Source organism: Dipodomys merriami, unplaced genomic scaffold (assembly GCF_024711535.1).
Source record: "Dipodomys merriami isolate MVZ:Mamm:240054 unplaced genomic scaffold, mDipMer1.0.p SCAF_25, whole genome shotgun sequence".
Taxonomy (NCBI): Eukaryota; Metazoa; Chordata; class Mammalia; order Rodentia; family Heteromyidae; genus Dipodomys; species Dipodomys merriami.
In genome coordinates this window covers 13,155,789-13,179,345 of record NW_027203937.1, presented here as the reverse complement: position 1 = coordinate 13,179,345, position 23,557 = coordinate 13,155,789, and the positions used below count along the sequence as shown (strand labels likewise).

At 37.0% G+C, this 23,557-nt stretch overlaps 1 protein-coding gene across 1 annotated transcript in view; it reads right to left on the bottom strand.

The window, feature by feature from the left end:
- The window catches only part of Nars2 (asparaginyl-tRNA synthetase 2, mitochondrial), a 111,672-nt gene that overhangs the window by 17,426 nt on the left and 70,689 nt on the right, over nt 1-23,557 (bottom strand). The window contains exons 7-10 of the mRNA XM_070034916.1: nt 15,314-15,446; nt 8,129-8,227; nt 7,988-8,025; nt 2,077-2,143 (exon numbers count right to left, since the gene is read on the bottom strand). Of these exons, the coding sequence (XP_069891017.1) occupies nt 2,077-2,143; nt 7,988-8,025; nt 8,129-8,227; nt 15,314-15,446 (337 nt within the window). The remainder of the gene's footprint in view (nt 1-2,076; nt 2,144-7,987; nt 8,026-8,128; nt 8,228-15,313; nt 15,447-23,557) is intronic.

Sequence of the window (23,557 nt, the reverse complement as noted above, 5' to 3'; positions counted from 1 at the left end):
CTAATATTTTTCCTAGACTAGCCTGGAACCTGATCTCTACCTTTAAAGTAGATGGAATTGCAGATGTGAGCCACCATGTCTGGCTTACATGCTTAATATTATGTTGTTACTCCTACTTTTCTAGAGATCTCTTTTTTCTCTCCTGCTTTAAAACAAGAAGTTTATGTAAATAAAATACATAAAGGGAAACCTATCTAAGATTTATCACCATCATTATTATTACTATTATTATTTTTTGTTGGTCGTGTGACTTGAACTATGGGCCTGGGTGCTGTCACTGAGCTCTTCAGCTTAATGCTAGTGCTCTACCCCTTGAACCACAGTGCCACTTCTGGTTTTCTGGTGGTTTATTGAAGATAAGAGTCTCACAGAATTTCCTGCCTGGGCTGGCTTTGAACCTTGATCCTCAGATCTCAGTTTCCTGAGTAGCTACGATTACAAGCTTGAGCCACCAGCACCTGGCTTATTATTATTTTTTGATGTTATTGTTGCTTAACGCCAGTATGGGGGTTTGAACTCAGGGATCAAGCTTGCTTGGCTTTTACTCTATCACTTGAGTCACTCTTCCAGCCCTCTAGGCTTCATTTTTAAGAGTACTTTAATCTTACTTAAAATTTCCTTACATGTAACAGTTACGCATAAAAAACTTACACAATAGTCCTTGATTTTACAATGATAAATAAAACCATTAAAATTCTCCAACCAAGGACTGGGAAGGTGGCTCAGTGGTAGAGCGCTTGCCTTGTATGCATGAAGCCTGTGTTCGATTCCTCAGCACCACATAAGCAGAAAAAAAAAGTCAGAAGTGGCGCTGTGGCTCAAGTGGTAGAGTGCTAGCCTTGAGCGGAAGAGCTGAGGGGCAGCGCCCAGGCCCAGAGTTCAGGCCCCACGACTGGACCCTCCCCCCCAAAAAAATTCTCCAACCAAATATGATACACAAAAAAAAACTTACTGGAATAAAAAGGATTATGAATAGCTGAATAAGAGTATCACTAATGGATAAAAGGAGTAATGTTGTAAACCAGGATTTTACGCTCCTCATTTCCATTTTGATGTCAATCAAAACACACTATTAGTCATTTGGTTTAAAAAAGAGAGAAGTCAATATGTTTATATATATCATATATCAGTTACTATATATACAATATAACAGTGGGGAAGGGGAAAACTGACACTGCAGTAGGCAGAATATCATGGAACCAAACAGGTTTTCTGAGACAGCAGAAAACCTTTTTTTTTTTTTTAAATGTGCTGGTCCTGGGCCTTGAACTCAGGGCCTGGGTTTTGTCCCTGAGATTTTGTCTTCAAGGCTAGTACTCTACCACTTGAGATACTGTTCCACCTCTGGCTTTGTGGTGGTTACTTGGAGATAAGAGTCTCATGGATGGGAAGATGGCTCAGTGGTAGAGTGCTTGCCTAGCATGCATGAGGCCCTGGGTTAGATTCCTCAGTTCCACAGAAGCAGAAAAAGCTGGACGTGGCACTGTGGCTTAAGTGGTAGAGCACTAGCCTTGGCTGAAGAGCTGAAATTCTTGTTCAATATATAACATATCAAACAGCCATGGTACATAGCTTGAATTTATGCAGTCTTTATCAAATAAATTTAAAAAACAAAAGTCTTCTTTACAAAAAGCACTGTGGATGACAGAATTAAAAGACAGTGACAAACATGTTTAACATATTGTCTAAACTTATTTAATCACAGAACCTCCTTTAATTATCACTTTAAAAATTATTCAGAATGTACATGGGAATGACTGACCTTCTCAATTCTACAGTAATATTCTGTGATTATCAAGATTTTTTTTTCCTGATTTTCATTTTCCTAAATTTGGAAAACCTTTTTAAAAACCTGCTACTAAAAATAATACAATTCTAGTTCAAAATTATTTCTCAACCTAAGTATTTTAACAAGGTTCAGCAAATAGTAAACATTATGAGCAAGTACACATTATGAGCAAGTACACAAAGGTTAATATCAAGGATTCTTAATGAAGTAAACTAAGAACAAAAGGGAAATACTCCCTCTCTCCCTCTCTCCCTCCCTCTCTCTCTCCCCTTCCCCCTGCCCTTTACCTCAGGAGTGAAGGTGAAGTTCTGGGATGCTTGCTTTAAGATCCCTACTGCTTCTGTGTAAGAAATGCTGGAAAAATAAGTAAAGCAGAAAGGTTAACACAACAGGGCTGTTCTTACCCAGGCCATCTCAAGAACCACTTAGAAATAGGCCATTTCTGTGAGGTCAGTAAGTATGCAATGAATAATTAATTCAGAATTAAATCTAATTCAATACTATGAAATCCCAATTTGCATGAAGTGACTATTCAATAACCCTACAATTGATTGGCTTTCAGTGTATATAGGGAGCTGGTCATTTCAGCAATTAGTTTCTCTGAATCCATGCTGTTCTAATGCCCTAGTAATAAAACACTGAGACTCTCAGTTATCTAGCCAATAAATATATATTTGGCACATATTAAGTACTAGACTTTATTCTAGATAGTGGAAACTTTAGTAAACAAAAATAAACAAGTCTCTGCTTTCAGGAAGCCAAAATTCAACTGTGTGTGTGTGTGTGGTGTGTGTGTGTGGTGTGTGTGTGTGTGTGTGTGTGTGTGTGTGTGTGTGTGTGTGTGTGTGTGTGTGTGTGTGTGTGTGTGTGTGTGTGTGTGTGTGTGTGTGTGTGTGTTGCTGTATTGTGGATATATGCGCATATGCATACTGGGAGGAGGGATGAAAAACAGAAATAACATAATACTAGGCAGGTAGTAGTAATATGAAGAAAAATACAGCAAGAAGATAGAGGATGTTTGGAGTCAAGAAAAGCCCAAATGAGTTGGAGACATTTGAATGCAAACCTGCATCAACTGAAAAAAGATGAACAATATGATATCTGGAAAGGAATATTCTAGGCACAGCAAACAGCAAGGACAAGAGTCTAATGTGAGGAACACTTTGGCCTGTTGAAGGAACAAAAAATGTCAATGTCACTGGAGCGAATTGTACAAGGGGAAGAATGTCAGTAAATTAAGACAGAAAAAGTTATTCTGAGGTCAGATCATACGGACATTTTTGGCCATGATAAAAGCCTTGGTAATATATTATAAGCACAGTAAGACTGTAAGTGTCACTGTCTTTGTGTGATATATACATAGTTAAAAAATCAGTAGGTATAAAAGTACTCAACAGTGGGAAGTGAGGGTATGAGCATCTATCTCAGCTATTCAAGAGACTGAGGCAAAAGGATCATTTGAGCTCAGTAGCTAGAGGCCAGCCTGGGCAACATAGCAGGAAAAAAAAGAAAATCCCCCATAAAATAGAGCATACACTTTCCTTCTATCTCTGACCATAGCCACCAGTTTTCTCCCTTCTCACATTTCATTGTTATTGACTTCTTGTGTATCCTCTGAAGGATTTTATGTATATATACACAAATGATAATATATAATCACTTTTCAGTAAATGTTTGCTATAGTACATAAATATAGTATGTACTTCTTTATACTTTATTTTTATTTATTTATTTATTTTTTGGGTCTGGTCGTGGGGCCTGAACTCTGGGCCTGGGCACTGTCCCTCAGCTCTTCAGCTCAAGGCTAGCGCTCTACCACTTGAGCCACAGCGCCACTTCCGGCTTTTTTCTTTTTGCTTATGTGGTGCTGAGTAATCGAACCCAGGGTCTCATGCATGCAAGGCAAGCGCTCTACCACTGAGCCACCTTCCCAGCCCTTTATACTTTATTTTTATTAAAAGATATGCTTTGCAGATCTTTCTATCAGTATACAAGGACTTCATTTATTATATAATGTTTTATTTTGTGGACATATCATCTACTTGAGGTAATTATAAATAATTTTTCCCCAAGGCCTGGGGTTTAAACTCAGGGCCTAGGCTCTGTCCTTGAGCCTCTCTGTGCTCAAGGCTAGAGCACTACCACTTGAGCCACAGTGCCACTTCTGGCTTCCTCTGTTTCTGTGGTACTGAGGAATTGAACTTAGGCTTCATGCATGCTAAGCAAGCATTCTACTGCTAAGCAAGCATTCTACTACTAAGCCACATTCCCAGCCTACAAATAATTCTTAAACATTAATTTTGCACAGGAAAAATTAAGAGGTATTGAATAAAGATTGGCAATTTTTATATATCTGAAAGGTATTATAAAGATACTGACTGCCTTTTACAAGGCTATAAAAATCTATGCATATCAACAACATATAAAATGTTAATTTCCTTGCAAACTTCAGGAAAATAACAGAATTTTGTATATATATTTTTTCTTCTATGAATATTTTTTTACTTTTTAGTATATGTTTTTTCTTGTAAAGATACTATACAGAGGGATTACGGTTATGTGAGTAAGGTAATGAGTACATTTCCTAGCATTGTTACCTTCTCCTTTGTTTTTCCCCTACTATCCCTTCCTGCCCCACCTCCTCAACTCCTCCCTCCCCACTCCCCTTCCTCCCCCTGAAGTTGTAAAGTTTGTTTTCAACATAGTGTCTTGTACATCTCATTGTTACCATGGGTCAACCTGTATCCTTATTTCAGTATTTTGTTATTTCCCTTCTCCCCAAATTAGAAAAATGTATTTACAAGATGCAGGGTACCGAAAAACAGGTGTTATATCATGGGGGAAGAACAAACGAAAGAAACAAAAAAAAAATCACATAGTACATTACACACACACACACACACACACACACACACACACACACACACACACACACACACACACACACACACACACACACACACACACACACACACGCTAAAAACTACAGCAAGAAAGGTAAAACCTCTTGTGTCCCTATCTTGGGGTTCATTTTGCTTAGAATTATCTTATATGGTCATATGTACATAGCTTTTGACCTTTTCTGCTTGTCCTAGACATATACTAGTTATTGCAAATAAGGGAAACCATGGGATCTATGTTTCTTTGGGTCTGGCTTACTTCTTTTAATATAATTTTTTCCAAATCTTTCCATTACCTAACAAATGGGGGTGGTGTTTCTGATGGAGGCACAGAATTCCAGTGTGTGTGTGTGTGTGTGTGTGTGTGTGTGTGTGTGTGTGTGTGTGTGTGTGTGTGTGTGTGTGTGTGTGTGTGTGTGTGTGTGTGTGTGTGTGTGTGTGTGTGTGTGTGTGTGTGTGTGTGTGTGTGTGTGTGTGTGTGTGTGTGTGTGTGTGTACATGCCACATTTTTTTCTTGATCCATTCATCTACTGAGGGGCATCTGGCTTGGTTCTATATCTTAGTTATGGTAAATAATGCTGCAATAAACATAGCTGTGCTGGTTTATACATATTTTTAAATCTAAAAATTTTCTGAAGAACTTTGAGCTAAGAAAATAATTTATTCATCACAAACTTCACAAACTTATACCCTGAAGTAAAAATATCTATACAAATATACATATATACATGTACAGACAAACTAACAGTAATATATATACTTTATATCCTATACTACAAAGCCCCTCAAACTATGTTTTCAATTATAGTTTTTGATGGAAAATTCTGTTCAAATTAAAATCTAGTATTAAATAGGTATTTTCTAAGTGGTGTGTGGAAGTGATAGCACTAATTATTTAAAAGTGAGTACTTAAAAAAGAAAAAAAGGAGAGTACTTAGGGAAATAAGAGTACTTGGAGAGCCGGGCGCTGGTGGCTCACGCCTGTAATCCTAGCTACTCAGGAGGCTGAGATCTGAGGATCCCGGTTCAAAGCCAGCCCGGGCAGGAGAGACCGTGAGACTTCTATCTCCAATAAACCACCAGAAAACCGGAAGTGGCTCTGTAGCTCAAGTGGTAGAGCGCTTGCCTTGAGCTGAAGAGATGAGGGACAGTGCCCAGGCCCAGAGTTCAAGCCCCACGACTGACCAAAAAAAAAAAAAAAAAAAAAAAAAAAAAGAGTACTTGGAGATAAGAGTCTCACAGACTTTTCTACCAAGGCTAGCGTCAAACCATAATTGTCAGATATCAACCTCGTGATTAGTTAGGATTACTGGTATGAGCCACTGGTGCCCTGCAATAGAATTTTCATAATATTGGCATGCTATTGATTGTTTCATTATTAAGGAAAAAAATTCTTTAACATATCTCTTATGAAGATAAATATTTCCTTTCCTGAACTCCCATCAACTCTACTTTTAGGGCAAAACTTTCAAATTCAAATTACATTTCTGAAACTAGATATCCTTAATGGCCTTTATAAAGTGTCTTTAAGTAGTATTTTTTTTTGGGGGGGGGCGGTCAGTTGTGGGGCCTGAACTCTGGGCCTGGGCTCTGTCCCTCAGCTCTTCAGCTCAAGACTAGTGCTCTACGACTTGAGCCCCAGCACCACCTCTGGCTTTTTCTGCTTCTGTGGTGCTAAGGAATCAAATCCAGGGCTTCATGCATGCAAGGCAAGCATTCTACCACTGGGCCACCTTCTTAGTCCTAACTAGTACCTTTTGGAGTATTTGGGATTACAGGCATGTGCAACTGGCTTTTTTCCCCCTTTGTGCCAGTACTGGGGCTTGAACTCAGGGACTGGGCACTGTACTGAGCTTTCAGGATGATATCTACCACTTGAGCCAGGGCTCCATTTCCAGCTTTTTTGTGTGTGTATGTGGTTAATTGAAACTAAGGATCTCATGGACTTTCCTGCCTGCACTGGCTTTGAACCTCAATCCTCACATCTCAGCTGTCTGAGTAGTTAGGATTATAGGCATGTGTTATTGAGACTCTGCTTAGTATTTTTCTTGATATGTGTGAACAATACCATTTTTTCCTCCTTTTTAACATTACACTACCTTCATATTTAAAATTTTTCTTTGTTAAATGAAGAAAATACATTATTCTAAAGCAGTTGAATTAAAAGTGCTAAAGTGATTAGTATTAACATATTTTGCCTCAAATTTATACAAATAAGATATATGAAAAACTCTTATTATAAAGAAAAGTTAGTAATTAAGTTCTACCTCTATTTCTGTTTGATAAAGGTAAAATTCAATTATTACATAAGTACCTTAATGTATTTTCATAAAAAACAATTTTAACACTACTGATGGATATACTGAACTCTATTCAAAATACAAGCATCTCTGTATGGATTAAATTATTAATAGTAGAGTTTACATAAAGAAATTCCCTTGATTTGTCATCTGTTTTTCTTTTTCTTCATTTTTTAAAAAAAGGATTATCCACAGGTAGATTGAGCTACCTGTATTTTCAGGAATTTCAGTCAAAGCCTCATGAAGCAGAAGGGTTATAAAGGAGGTAAAGTGAGCAACACAACACATACCATTTTCTCTTCTCCTTACTCTCAAGACATCAACAAAGACTGGCAACATATTATCCCATTATTCTCTTAACATTTAAACACGTATATGTGACTTAACAAGTCCACAGATAATTACATGTTTCCCTTTCAGTCAAGGAATACAACCATTAACACATTTCAGCTATGAACCTACCTATCATGTTTTATAAGTTATCACCGCCCATTATTTTAACCCTAATATGTTTTTAAACAGTGAAGATACCTTATCATTCTATTGTCTCTATTGTTATTTGAACTTCTTAAGGATCTAATCATGCGGTTGGTTATATGCTCTAGGTCACATGCTTTTTATATTAAGCATTGTAACTAGAGATGATTTAAAGTATATGGAAGTAAATAGGTAATATGCAAATACTATGCCATTTTATATTAGGGATTGAACATCTACGGAATCTAGTATCAATCCCAAGCAGATCTAAGAGACAACTTTGTAAGTTTGAATTGTAGTAATATAGTTTATAAATTACCATGTTCATTTATCTTGCTATGATAATTTATTCACTGAGAATACACTGACTATGAACCAGATATAAGACTATGAAAATAATCACATTTGGGTCTTGCCTCAAATCTAAGGAGTATAAGCAGATGTATACCAAAATATCATAATTCAATGTGATATAAAGTGATTTTGTATGAGTAACAGACAGAGAAATAATATCTACTTACGTTAAGAAGTTGTTTTTTAGCATGTGTTCTAATCTGTCCTTGGTAAAACAAAAAGAGAAATACTTTTAATGTAATTATATTCATTGTAATTATCATAATTAAAGAACATCTGTATTGGGTTTTACCCACAAAACTAATTACCTTTTGGCCAGGATCTACGTATTTGTGACAGAGTTCAACATCTTCAGGACAATTTGAAAGAATCATTGTTGTTGTAGTCTTGAAGAGTTCCTCCATAACCTAAGAGAAATGAAATGGAATTGCCTGAGAAAGTGAGCAACTTTTTACAAAGAACCTCTCTTCAGGCCTCAGATCAGAGGTTTCATATCTCTAGGTATTACCAACTACAAATCTATTAACACTGTTAATTCCTCAGTGAATTAGTTAGTTTACTAGGTAGCTTAATTTCTTCTATGAGAGAAAGGAAAAAAGTTGAAATCTTCTTAGAATGTTATGTTACTGATGTCTATACTGGTACAGAAATAAAATGTCAAATGAACAGCAATAACTGAATAACCTCTTTTTAAATACCAGTTAATGTGCTTGTAGACACAGGACAATAATAATGCCTAATTGATAGGACTGTTTTGAAAGTGTTTGTCTCAGAGAAGCACCGAGTACCTGTTGTTATGAAGACCAAGAACATTCTGCTAAGGGGTTCATTCAGTAACTTGTACCTAAAAGCAAACTTTAAAATGAAAGAAGCAGTAACTTATCTATAGCTAAAGTATAAAGTAAAAATAATATGAACTAGTATGTAAGAATTCATTTCACCAGTGGTGTTCTTAGAAAGCCTCATGGAAGAAATTTTTCCTTATAAGAAAGCAGTAGCGAATAGAAAATATTTCTGAAATATATATAGTCAAATGTAAAATTTGGGCATAGCCTAGTGGTACAGCACATGCTCAGCATCCAGAGTCCTGGGTTCAGTTACTATAACCTCAAATAAAACCACAAAAACGTAAAAGCAAAAATTCATGGTTTGAAATCAGCAAAATCTCTTTAGGTCCTTCAGATGATGTACCCATATTCACACACTTACAGAGTATAGGCTGTCTCAGAGGGAGGGATGCTCCTTTTATCTACTGTGTAACCTATCCAGGCTGGACACAGTGGGGACACAACTGCCTATTGAAGTAATTTGATATGATCAGATGTGGGAAAATATGTAAGTACCAAGTGACAACTTGATATATTTTTGATGCTTTAGTCTTTTTCAGTGGGATTTAGTGCAAACATCTTACTATATTACATTCCTGGATTATTCTTTTACCATCTTTCACTATTGTTTCTTATCCTTGCAACTAACATGTACTTGACACAGTGAAAGAAACTGGTGGGTATATGAGTTTCTAAGGCTCTGATTATGAAAAACAGTGATGGTAACTAATTTTGGAGAGAGCAACAGTAAAGAGAAAATTGAAGGGAATAAGTAAAACTTTAATTCTCTCTCCTTCCTACCTTCCTTCCCCCATTTTTCTGAGGGGGTAGGGTGAGACAGAGATCATGCTATGTAGTCCCAGCTGACCTTCATCCTGCCTCAGTTTCCCTACTAGGACTGCAGTTGTGTCCTATCATGCCTGGTGAGGCAGAATTTTCTAAAGACCTTTTACTCTAGGATTATGAGAGATGTTCAACTGTAACTTAAAACAAAAATTTTAATTTTAAGTCAGTGGATGAAAGGAAGGGAATAAAACCAGAGAAATCCAAATGAGAGGGAGATAAGAAGAAATAACTTGATGAAAGAACAACTGGAGGCTAAGAATTCTATGCTTTGTGCCTCTATCACCTTCCAGTACAGCCAAGAGATAAAGACATTACCAGGTGACTGAATGATTTATGAAGGGTTGTATCCGTCAATCAATGAACAAAGCCGACCTAAGTTAGAAAGGAGAAAGGACACCTGGATTGGATGGTCTGCCCACACCGCTGAGAAACACAATATGCCTATTTGTAAGATGAAGATTTTGACCAGTGTTGTTAAATTGGTGTCTTTTATAGCAGTAAATTTTGATTTGAAAGTGAAAATCACTGACTTCCCTAACACACTTTCAGACTATACTCTAGATGTATATTCAAAGAAAACAAACTGAGGAATGAGCATAACTCCATGAAATTTTGAAATGTATTGCTCCAAAAAAACCTTATTGTCTAGAATATTAATAACTGAATAAGAAATCAAACATATATTCAAGTGGAAAAGGACAAAAGACAAAATGATATTGATATGAAGGTATGAAATAAGCATATGAAAAAAAATAAATATGAATGCTGTTCAGTACAATTTAAAACCATGGTGATATCTGTGTTATTCCTTACACAGTATTAGTTAAATATGCAGTAACTTCGATATAAACACCTTCTAACACTTAAAAAAATGTGTTCTCAATGGGATTAAATAATGGTTTTTAAGTTATCAGGGGAAAAAGCCTTTATTATAACATTCTAACAATAGGTAAGGGACTGTTCTTTATCAAGGTAATTTGATTTCTGTGGAAATAATATAATTTATACGTAAATGAGAAGCAGGAGATTACTTTTGAGGGAGACTTTTGTCTTCTGTCTTCAGAAAAGGAGTTTATATTCTAATTGCACAATCAACAGTGAGTTCCAAAAGTACCAACAGTGGAGTACAATAACTCAAATAGCAAAACCTGAATATTCTTATCTGATTTACATGCCTATTTTTTTTTTACTACCTTTTATGAAGGGCAGCACCAAGACTCACAAAATTTGTCAGGTGCATTCTTATGAAATTATGTAATAAACTGTTCAAACTGATAAGCTTTTTACTTTGGTGGCACTGGATTTTGAACTCAGGGCCTCCTGCCTTCTGGGGAGGTGCTCTACTACTTTAGTCACACTCTTAGGTCTTTTTGGTCTAGTTATTCTTTGAATAGGGTCTAACGTATTTTTGCTTGGGTTGTCCTCAGGCTACAATCCTTCTATCTTTGCCCCCTCATAGCTGGGATGAGAGGCAACCACAAAGCTTAGCTTTTTTGTTGAAACAAAAATAGGGATTTTTTTTGCCTGGACTGGCCTTGAACCATGATCCTCTTGATCTCTGCTCCCAAATAACTGAATATAGACACCTGTCACTGGGCCCAATCTCAAGCTGGTATACTTTTGAGAGTAACAACAATTTATTATTTTTAAACTGACACATAGAAATGTAGGAACATGATAAAGAGGGATTCTATGTGATATGTACATTACGTAATGCTTATATTTGGTTATCAATAGTTATCCTATTGTGAAATACTACACCAGACCTTTTAGCACCTAACTTTTTGCCTTTTATTTATTTTATTGTAAGGGTGATATACAGAGGTTATAGTTACATAAGTAAGATAATGAGTACACTTCTTGTCAAACATTATTATTGCCTCTCATTTTTCTCCCACTTTCCCTCCCCCCAACTCTCCCCTACCCCCAAGTTGTAAAGTTCATTTCCAACATAGTGTCTGGTGAGTATCACTTTTGCATTGGTTCACCCTTTGTCCTTTGTCTCACCATTTTGTTATCCCCCTTCGCTTCCCCAAATCAGATTCAGATACACACACACACACACACACACACAAATGCACGCACGTACACACATATGCACACACACGCGCGCGCGTACAGACACACAGACACACAGACACACAGACACACAGACACACAGACACACACACACACACACACACACACACACACACACACACACACACACACACACACACACACACACACACACACACACACACACACACACACACACACACGACACAGGGTACCAAAATAAAAAACAGTGACAACAGGGGATAAACCAAAGGAAAAGAAATGAAAAAGAAAAAACTTCACACAGTACATTAAAATAAAAACAAAAACAAAAAGCAGGGCACCAGAGGCTCACACCTGTAATCCTAGCTACTTACGAGGCTCACCTTGAGCTGAAGTGCTCAGTGACAGTGCTCACGCCCCGAGTTCAAGCCCTACAACTGAGAAAAAAAAAAAAAAAGAAACCCACCAAAAACAAACAAAACAAAACAAAACAAAAAAAAAAACCTCTTGGAGTTCATTGTGATTACCCTCATTTTATATGGTACTATTACATAGCTATTGAGCTATTGTGATCCTCTACTGGTAATATTCTAGACATACACTAATTATTACAAGTGAGGGAAAACACAGTGGCTCCTAACTTTTATCTAAAGTCTTTTTTTGTTTGTTTGTTTTTTGTTGGTCATGGGGCTTACGCTCTGGGCCTGGGTGCTGTCCCTGAGCTCTTCAGCTACAGCACTTGAGCTACAGCACCACTTCTGGTTTCTGGTGGCTAACTGGAGATGAGTCTCATGGACTTCCCTGCTGGGGCTGGCTTAGAACCTTGATCCTCAGATCTCAGCCTCCTGAGTAGCTAGGAATACAGGCAAGAGCTAGCAGTGCCCAATTCTAAAGTCTTTTTGATAGTAACACTACTGCAATGGGAAAATATTGAAAATGGGGAACAGAATAGTGGTAGTTATAGTTTACAGATGACAGTGAGTGGAGGAGAATTAGGGAGTATTTAGGGACCTTTGGAATGTGTATGTTCTGTATGCTGACTTTTTAAATGTGTATATCCTGGTTGTGATACTGTTATTTTGTCAGATGTTTATCAATGATAAAAACTAAGTAACCAGAACAAAAGATGTCTCTGTATCAAATACTTTTTTCCCCTTTTCCCAGTACTGAGAATAGAACCAAATAACACAGAATTGTGTGGTAGATTCAAAGGAAAGTTGCTTAAGGAATGTATAAGGACTTTTTCAGATACTCTGACTCTAAGATTCTAAAATTTAGAACAGGGTTATTGCCTAGGGGCACAACAGACACTAGGCCAGAATTCTTTTGGTGGAAGTATAGTTGTGATTTGTAGGATACTGAACAACATCCTTGTCTTTACCGACTACATGCCAGGATGTAGTCTGTCTACCGCTGTCTACTCCCTGGTATGAACACTCAAACAATGTCTCATGGCCTAGGTAATGTACAATCCATCAGTAGAAGGTGTTTGGAGTTTGAAAAGCAGTGCTACAGTGTATGACCAGATTGAAACTTTAAGGCCAAATACCCTATCTGGGAACTTGGGAATGTTGATTGCTCAGGGTTGAGACTTATGCTCCTCTCTCTTTAGGAATGTCAGGCCTAAAGGCACTGTCTCATTATGACCCTTTCAGAGGCTAGCCATATATAGGCAAGACTGACTTAATGGGAGTAAGACCAAAAGTATATCCCCTTACATTTGTAAGGGGCAAATGAAGAACTATTCCACCTCCAAAGTTTTCTATAGGCTAGAGAATGGCTCAGGCTTTTAAAAATTCATTACAATGCCGGGTGCCGGTCTGGCTCACGCCTGTAATCCTAACTACTCAGGAGGCTGAGATCTGAGGATCCTGGTTCAAAGCAGGCCCGGGCAGGAAACTCTGTGAGACTCTTATCTCCAATAAACCACTAGTAATCCGGAAGTGGTGCTGTGGCTCAAGCAGTGGGGTGCTGGCCTTGAGCTGAAGAGGGCAGCGCCCAAGCCCAGAGTTTAAGCCCCATAACTGAGCCCCCCCCCAAAAAAAAATAATTACAATTCAACTTTTCTCTCTTCCCAATGCTATTTTCCTCTTTCCTTATAGGTGTTTTTCTCAAAAACATTCCTCAATAGGTTCCTCAAAAGACTTCACATAGAACTCCCCTATGACCCAGCAATCCCACTTTTGGGCATTTACACAAATGTTTACAAACAAGACCACACTAAAGCTACCAGCACAACTATGTTTATTGCAGCATTATTTACCATAGCTAAGATATGGAACCAACCCAGATGCCCCTCAGTAGATGAATGGATCAAGAAAATGTGGTATATATACACAATGGAATTCTATGCCTCCATCAGAAAGAATGACATTGCCCCATGTTAGGAAATGGAAAAACTTGGAAAAAATTATATTAAGTGAAGTAAGCCAGGCCCAAAGAAACATAGGTCCCATGGTTTCCCTTATTTGTAATATCTAGTATATGTATGAGTCAAGCGGAAAAGGTCAGATTATGTGATGTCAGGAAAATGAACCCTTAGATGTGTATTTTAATGTTTTTTCTTTCATGCATGTGTTTCTAACGCATTTATAAGATTATCTCTTTGTTGCTTTGTATGTCCCTCCCCCACAGTATAACCCCTGCTTTCACTATATTTGATGTCAGTATAACTTGTGGAGGAGATGGGGAAAAACCAGTTGTTCAAGGATACAGGTAGACCTGTTGCAACAATGAGAAGTACAAGTTGTCATGTCCAAAACGAGCTTTACAACGTCGGTGAGGGGGGGAGGAAGGGGGGGGGAAGGAGAAGGATTGAGATGGGGGGGAGGAGGGAGGCTGGGAAGGGATGTGAAGGGTAAACAAAGGAGGCTGCAATGCTTGGTAAGAAATGTACGCATTATCCTGCCCATGTAATTGTAACTCCTCTGTACAGTATGTTCACAAATAAAATAAAATAAAATTAAAAAAAAACCAAAAAACAAAAAAAACAACAAAAAAAAACATTCCTCAATAACCCCTTTGCCAAAAAAATCTCTGGCTTGTTTAGTAGAAAATCCAACCAAGGACAGGGAAATAAAATAATCCTAATCTATTTGTGGCATATATGGCACTTATGCTTTAAATGGAATTGTCATTAACTAAGTAAATCAGAGTAGAAACATACACATGATTGGAAAAGGGGAGATGATGGGAAGTAACAAAGTAAACATATCACAATTTCAAATCCAAAGTATGATAGCGACCAAATTATTATTGAATAGAGAATACAAAATAATAACAATTATTTCTAGGTAATTACTAGGTGCCATAAACTGCTTAATGCTAACTGCTATATATCATGTGTCCAAACCTCTTGACTACCTTATAAAGTAGGAAATATTATTCTCATCTTTACATTAGGAAATTAAGAACCAAAGAAAGTAAGTTCTTGTATAAGGTTACATGGCAAATAGACTGTAGCACCAAATCCTGATCCACTCAACTGCAGAGCTGTATGCTCTATCTGCTTATGCCCACAGTCTCCAAAACAAGGCCTTCCACTGCCCCTATTTTTATCTCTCTCAAAATCATTCCTCATATTGCTGCTAGAGACAGGTTTCTAAAATATAACTGACAATGCTTGGATGCAACTTAAACATGATTTATCTGTTCAACTATTAAACCAAAAACAGTCAGTAAATGTTGGTGAAATTAATTTAACAATTCTCCATCCTACGCAAACCTTCTGGGATAAAAATATATACAGAATGCCACAAATAATTGAAAATTTGTACCTACCTGCATGAGATCCTGAAGGGTCTCAACAAAAGAAATTTCTGCTTCTACCATATAAAACTCTGCCAGGTGTCTACGGCTCTGGGAGTTCTCAGCTCGAAATGTCGGGCCAAAAGTAAACACTTGAGTAAAAGCTCTGTAATTCAAGATTAAGAGCATGAAAATAGGATTCACATGATTAAGTAAACCACTCAATGAGGGTTAATGAAAAAAAAAAGCTTTTTCTCTGTCATGATAACAAGCCCACATATATAAGTTATTCTATTTTTTACTGTGTGATAATAAAGTTTCATTAAAAATATTACATTTACAGCAACCATTTCATTGTAATAGAATTTGCAACTGCTTTTCAAACACCCCGGTTTTCTAAATATAGAAATATAATCACTTCTGGGTGTACTGCAGCTATTGCAGCTGCCTCAACAGCAGGCAACTACATTTCACAGCAATCAAGAACAAAGTAAAGGAAAAAAAACCCACAGGCCAAGAAACCACACAGACAATCCAGTTAGTAACAGTGAAAACCAGAATTTCATGTGGATAAGTTGGGCTCATTTATTTTTTACATAGTGAAAAAGGATGTCAGATGTGTATAAAAATTAACATTATTCCCAGCCTACATGTCTCGCACAATCAATTTATATTTTTTCAATCAATGCTAAATGACTGCCTAAGTTTGTAAGTGAAAGCAGATTGTGAAAAATCCATCTTCTACATTTCAAAAAGAACCACAGTTCAACCAGCCAAATAAAGGGAAAAATTCCTTTATTTTAACATTGCTACAAAGCAGTGGACAATACATCTTCTTTTTTTTTATTTTGGTCAGTCATGGGGCTTGAACTCTGGGCTTGGGCGCTGTCCCTCAGCTCTTCAGCTCAAGGAGAGCACTCTACCGCTTGAGCCACAGCGCCACTTCCGGTTTTCTAGTGGTTTATTGGAGATAAGAGTCTCATGGACTTTCCTGCCCGGGCTGGCTTTGAACCACAATCCTCAGATCTCAGCTTCCTGAGTAGCTACGATTACAGGCGTGAGCCACTGGCACCCAGCTTAGACATCTTCATTTTTTTTTTTTATTATGTGTAGTCTACCTCATATTAAGACATGACATGGCAACAACTGACATTAGAGCAAACATACATGAAACAATAAATATTTCTTAAGGACTTAACCACAAATTTCATTTTAGAGCAAACCAAGAGTTTGGGGGATCCTTAACTAGGATACTGTCATTTACTGAAGACATGAAGATGAGTAAACATGGCTGAAAGTAAGTATATATGCTCTGGGGAGGCTGAGTCAGAAGGATCACTGTATTTTAGGATAGCCTGCATTATTTAGTGTACCAAAACCTTGTCTCTAAAAACAAAACAAGATAAAAATCATTAAGCATAGTACAAAAAAAATAGGCAAATTTTAAAGTACATTCTAGTTTTATTTTTCAAAGTAAAGATAGTCTGGGAAATGAAACTACAGTAGAAACCAACTAGTACTCTGGGAAATGTTACTATAGTAGACATCAAGAGATTTGTTTTTTCTTTCAAAAGGCCATTTCAGTTGGTATAAGAAGCTTAAGAGTTTATGTTCTGGTTCAACAGATGCCTTCCTGAGACTAAAATCAGTTAGCCTTCAAGAACCTTAGTTTTTAACGGGAAGATAAACAATAGAATTTCAAATATATGACTACAGTTAGTTCTCCCAAGATTCAGATTCACACCTGTCTACTGAAGTGTTCCTGTGTTCCTAAAAGACTAAATCTACCTGTGCAAAATAAAAACTTGTGCCTCAATCCTATACACAAAGTAATGAACACTCCCACTTTCTTTTTTTTAATATTTCCTTGGTTCTGTTAATCTAAATTAATCTTCTCAGTCACTCAAGCTGGACTGCATGACTCCCACTGCCCATGTTTCCCATTACTGTATTGGTTACAAATTTCAATTGTTTATACTCTGGAAAACTCAAGTCTCATCTCCATAGTGGCTATCAGTGTAAACTCTTCTCTTCTGCTTGGAAATGAGGCTTCTGGTGTTTTAGAGACTGTCTTGTTAGATAGCTCAGGTTCCTTACCTCAGCCTCCAGAGTAATGATTTACTGGTGTGTGCCACCATACCTGGCAAGAAATACTCTTCTTTTTTCTTTTTTTGTCAGTCATGGGGCTGAACTTTGGGCCTGGGTGCTGTCCCTGGGCTCTTCAGCTCAAGGTGAGTGCTCTACCACTTGAGCCACAGTACCACTTCCAGCTTTCTGGTAGTTAATTGGAGATAAGAGTCTCATGGACTTTCCTGCTTGGGCTGGCTTTGAACCTTGATCCTCAGATCTCAGCCTCCTGAGTAGCTAGGATTACAGGCATGAGCCACTGCAGTCCAGCAGTAACTCTCCTGACTGGTGTCTGTCATCTATTCTTCTGGCCTCAAGCTATTATGAGTTTTAAAACTCAAATTTGATTGTGTTAGCCTAATTTAAAAATCTTCAATGATTCTACACTGCCAAAGAATAAAATTCAATCTCTTCATTTCAACTTGTGTCTCCCTCATCCAGCCTTTTTTCTCCATTCACTCTGCAGACCTCTTTACAAAGCATACCCCTGAACCTTTAGATGTCTGAACATGCTGCTCTTCCCTCTCTAAATCATGATACCATGGAACCTTCAAGACAAGGCTCAGATGTCATTTCCTCTCTGAAACATCAACATATATTCTTAAACTTACGGTTCCCTCCTATATGCATATTAACTGTATTACTTTGTGTATTTATTCTATAAAGCTTATCCCTGTGAAAGTAATTATGTTTTAAAATATCTCCCTCTCTCCCCTCTCAAACCATGAAAATTTCCAGAACAGGAATCATGTTTTATTCATATATGCAACTCCAATGCCTGGATAAAACAGGTGCTCATGCTGAATGAATGAGCACTAATGATGATGACAGGCTTCCTCAGCATCAACTGGAAAAGCACAACATCCTCAACAGCAATGTTATAAATATAGAAAAATACTCAGATACATATTTCTGAGGCTATAACTTTATACTTAAAATGAGTATTTAAAGTAGGTCAAACAATTCAGCTCTGTTCAAACAACAAATTTTAAAGTTACAAGGACTCAAGTCTCTAATCTGTGACTATCATCTCAAGGAAGGTTGGCAATGTTAACCATGCCATTTCTTTCTGGTGCTGCACCGCAAGAATACAATATTTACACGTCACACATGGTGACCCATGCCTGTAATCCTAGCCACTTAGCAGACTGAGATACTGAGGATCTTAGTTCATGACCAGCTTGGGCAAAAACTTGTAAGACCCCACCTTAACCAAAAACTAACTGGGTACAACAACACAGGTATATCATCCCAGCTATGTGTTCTCTGAAAATAACAAAAGCAAAAAGGGCTGGGGTGTGGCTCAAGTGGTAGAACACCTGATTGGCAAGCAAGAGCCTGAGTTCAATCACAGCATGGGAATGGAGAAAGGAGGCAAAGAAGATTACAACATTTACAAATGAACACTGAAGTGCATCTTAGTAAAACTTTCCAGAGTATAATGCAGCATAATTAATTTAGTTTGGAGGTTCTGAAATACAAGGAAGGTCAATGGGATCTCTTTGCCAAAGAGACATGTGATTTGTTGAATGTACGAGGTAGTAAAAACAAAGTGACTTCTAACAAGTAGTTCAAATCACAAGGGCATTTACTTCTCAATCTCATGCTATGTAAAATGCTTTAGAATGAGTAGCAATCAGGATGTTTAAGATTTAACAATGGGGGCTAGGAATGTGGCTTGGTGGTAGAGTGCTTTCCTATCATGCATGAAGCCCTGGGTTCTATTCCTCAGTACCACATAAAGAGAAAAAGCCAAAAGTGTTGCTGTGGCTCAAGTGGTAGAGCTCTCTAGCCTTGAGTACAGAGAGGCTCAGGGACAGTGCCCAGGCCCTGTGTTTAAGTCCCAGGACTGGCAAAAGAAACAAGAAAAAAAGATTTAACAATGGTGAATGTCTTTTCCTAGATATGCTGGACAATTTTTCTAGTATAAAATGTAAAAGAGAATCATGATGTTTTATTGTAATTATAGAAAAGATCCATACAATAAAGTTCTGATTGAGGCAGTTAAATAACATGCAATAGTAAAAGAACAGGTGGCCAAGGTGTTTCCTCTGAATTAATAGAAAGACAAAATAAGCTGGATGGTATGGTAAAAATTGCTGAACTTGCTAACCAGTCTTTAACCAGAAGGAATGCTTGAACTATTCAATAATGGTCACCCTACTTTAATGGCCAGTGTTCTATTTTAATGCAGTGGCCGCATTAGCAATAACAATGGTGATACTGTAGGGAGTGACTTTCACAGATCAGGTATCAAATGCAAGAATCTTAAAGTGTGCCCTTCTGTAGTTGACTCTGTACTATTATTTCTATTTTCCAGTAAGAAACTGAAGTTCAGAAGTTAAAAAAGATTTTCCTGTCATAGAGCCATAGTCTAAATACTGGTAGAGGTCAGATTCAAATTCAGATCTACTCTAATGCTCACAATCCTGACCATAATATTAACAAAAATTATATTCACAACATAAACTCAGAAAATTAGAATGAAAAATTCATAGCACATTCTGTCTATGCAAAGATAACTAAGGTAAATATTTTGCTATTTATTTTCCTTATGGATAATTTGTTTTGTTAAACTACAGCTGTTGAGGATATGTTGTATTCTTTTACTTTAATTTTTATTGAAAAGATGATGAGCAGGGGGTTTACAGTTATATAAGTAATGAGTACATTTGTTTTTAGTCATTGTTACTCTGTCCCTCATTATCTGCCACTTACCCCTCACTATTCCCTTCCCCCCCAAGTTGAAATGTTCATATCCAACACAGAGTCAAGTGAGCAATAATGTTACTTTGGTTCATCCTTTACCCGCTGTTTCTGTGATTCCCTTTCCCTTCCACATATTGAATAATCTTGTATATAAGACATGAAATTCAATTCCCCAAAAACAAACCCTCAAAGAAACAATGACCCCATTAAAAAGTGGGCTAAAGGCTTTGAGAGACTTCTCTGAAGAGGAAATATGAATGGCCAAGAGACACATGAAGAATTGCTCAACATCTCTGGCTATAAAAGAAGTGCAAATCAAAACAACATTGAGATTCCACCTTATCCAGTTAGAATGGCCAATATAAAGAAATCTAACAACATTATAAAGAAATTTAATGTTGGAGGGGATGTGGCCAAAGGGGTACCCTACTACACTGTTCGTGGGAGTGCAAACTTGTCCAACTACTCTGGAAAGCTGTGTGCAGCTTCCTCAAAAGACTAAACACAGAGCTCCCCTATGACCCAGAAATCCTACTTCTGGTCATTTACCCAAATGACCACAAACAAGGCCATAATAAAGCTACCAGAACAACCATGTTCACTGCAGTATTATTTACCATAGCTAAGATATGGAACCAAGCTACATGCCCCTCAGTAGATGAATCAATCAAGAAAATATGGTATATATACACAATGAAATTCCCATCAGAAAGAATAACAATGCTCCATTCAAAAGGAAATAGACTTGGAAAAAGTTACATTAAGTAAAGTAAGCCAGAACCAAAGAAAAGTAGGTTGCATGATCTCTCTCATTTGTAAGAACTAGAATATGTTTATGATATTCTAAACAGGGGATCTCAATTACCCAATTGCTTAGCACATAGGACCATATATAATGAAGCGTATCAACATGAACTCCAATATATGTTGTATTCTTGTGAATAAGAGTGATAAATTCTCATCACCGTTTTATAACTTTCAGCAAATTATTTAGGCTTTCTGATCTTTAAATTCTTACCAGGATAAGGAATGGGGAGACTTAAGAGTTGATCTCTAATGTCTTTTGCAATCACTTTGTTAGATCCATGTGCAATCACTATTGTTACTTTAAGCTGTTTTCTTTCTTGTTTTTCTGTTATATACAGACATGAAAGCTATTTGCAGAAAGGCTTGAACCAACCAACATTCAAAATAAAATTTGAGAGCAAGGCCATTTCTAAAATAAGATACAAAAGCAAGTGAAAGGCCAGTAATACTAAGAGCAGACATAGCAGAAAATATTTGGTATTATAACCATTCTTGTGCCAAATTATGGAGAGAAGAAAGACATATAAGGAAAGTCCATGAGCTTTGAGTTGACATATAAGATAACAAAAGCACATTTAATACACATCAATCAAAATACCTATAAAATGGCTTTTTGAAAAAGAAAAGGTTTACAAAAATGGTTCCACAAAGGTCACTTTCTCCCTTGCATGCAGTTTCATGAAGCAATCAAATTGGCAAGTAGATTAATATAAAATGGTCACTATTGTTTGTTTATTCTTTCTGGGTCTGAAATGTAATAGCAAAGCTTTGTAGTTTGCAAGCAGAGGAATTACTGTTCTTTAGGTGGGGGAGAACTCACTTCAGTATGACTGATCAACAACTTTCTCATAATTCCTCCTCCACTTCTGCAGCATTTCTTTCCTGTCAGATCAGTACTACTTCACTGAACTGAAAGTAAATTCATCCAGGCCCAACTGGCTTTTAAAACAGTCATTGGCAAATGATGCTAAGTGGCTTCCTCATGGGAAACAATCATAGATTTTACACCTTCATATGATCTAGATTATTGACACTGTAACTTATGTCATATATTATTTTACCATATTTAAAAGTGAACTCCAGGCTTATCCTTTTCAGTTCCTTCCCACCCCACCCTACTTCTCTATCACACAATACACTGGTGAAAGGAATAAAATGTAACCCTTACCATTTCAACTTATTCATCTCAAGATGCTTTAGAGAAGTGGCTTCTATAATCTAAAAATTCCTTGCCATTTATGCTAAATGCTTCTATAACACTTTTTAGGATGTGCTTAATATTTTATTTGCAACTACATTTTTGAACCAAGGAAATTTTAATCTTGACTGCATAAAACACACAGTTTAACAGCATCTGACAAAATCCTGCTAAAGGGGCTGGAGAGTTAGGAATCTCTCTCTGAGGAGATGGATTAAAAAGCATATTCCAAGAAATGGAACACTAAGCCCCTAGTTTCTGAGGAAGGAAAGAGCCTGCGTGAGCAAAGAATAAGAGTAGAACATTATAGGATGAATGGTAAAGGACCAGTTAGGAAGGCACTAGCACATGCAGGTTTTCTTGGCAAACCATAGCATACTGATGGATTTATTAGATGGAAATATTAACACTGTATTCTCCTATGTTCCTCCTATTTCTCTGATCTCTGCCTCTACCTGCTTTTACATGGCACTCATTCTAATTATTATTAAATACTAGCATTGGCAAGGCACCAATAGTTTATGCCTGCAATCCTAGCTGCTTCAGAACCATAGTTTGAGAACTCTTGTCAACTAATTACTGAGTGTGGTGGCACATGACTGCCATTCTAGCTATGTGGAAAGTTAAGCGAGTTTATAAGACTGAACACTGTGTCATACTTGCTAATGTAGAAAGCAATGAATAAGAGGATTATGGTCCAGGCAGAAAGAGAGACATTATCTCAGAAATATATGTGGCACAAAAAAGGGCTCGAGGCTCAGAGGCAAAGGGACTGTCTATCAGGTGTGAGCAGCCCTGAGTTCAAACCTCAGTACTGTGAAAACAAAATCAGCAACAACAACAAAATCACATTCTTCAAAATAGTTCTAGACTTACTTTTCTTATATTCTCTATTCCTAAATGATCTACTTTAGTAAAGGATTTTAATTAACTACCTATTAGTATATAATTCACAAGTTTATTCTTTGCATAGACCTTTTTTCTAAGTTCCAGATGCATATGTCCATCAGTTCAGCTGATCAGTCACAAAGTACACACATGCAAAATGTGTGCCATTTGTTTTCCATCTTCTTCCAACATTTTGGGCCAGTCCTCTTTATATAATCTTTCATAATACCATGTACTATGAGTCACAGAACCTTGCAAAATAGGAAACTGATATCTACTATTGATACTATTGATGTGATTATTTACTTGTGTATTTTCATCATACTGTAAATTTCATAAGTAGCTGTTTTTATTTTTTGTTTTTACTATTACTATGGTATCCTCAGCCTAATGTGACAATTATTTTCAAGTGATCAAACAATTCATTTTCCATTAAATATGCTTCTTGCCAATCAATTTTGGAAACAGCATTAGGACAGGGCATCATGATAGGAGTGTGAGAAAATGGTAAACAAAATGTCAGTTTCTTATCAAAAAATTATGCCATG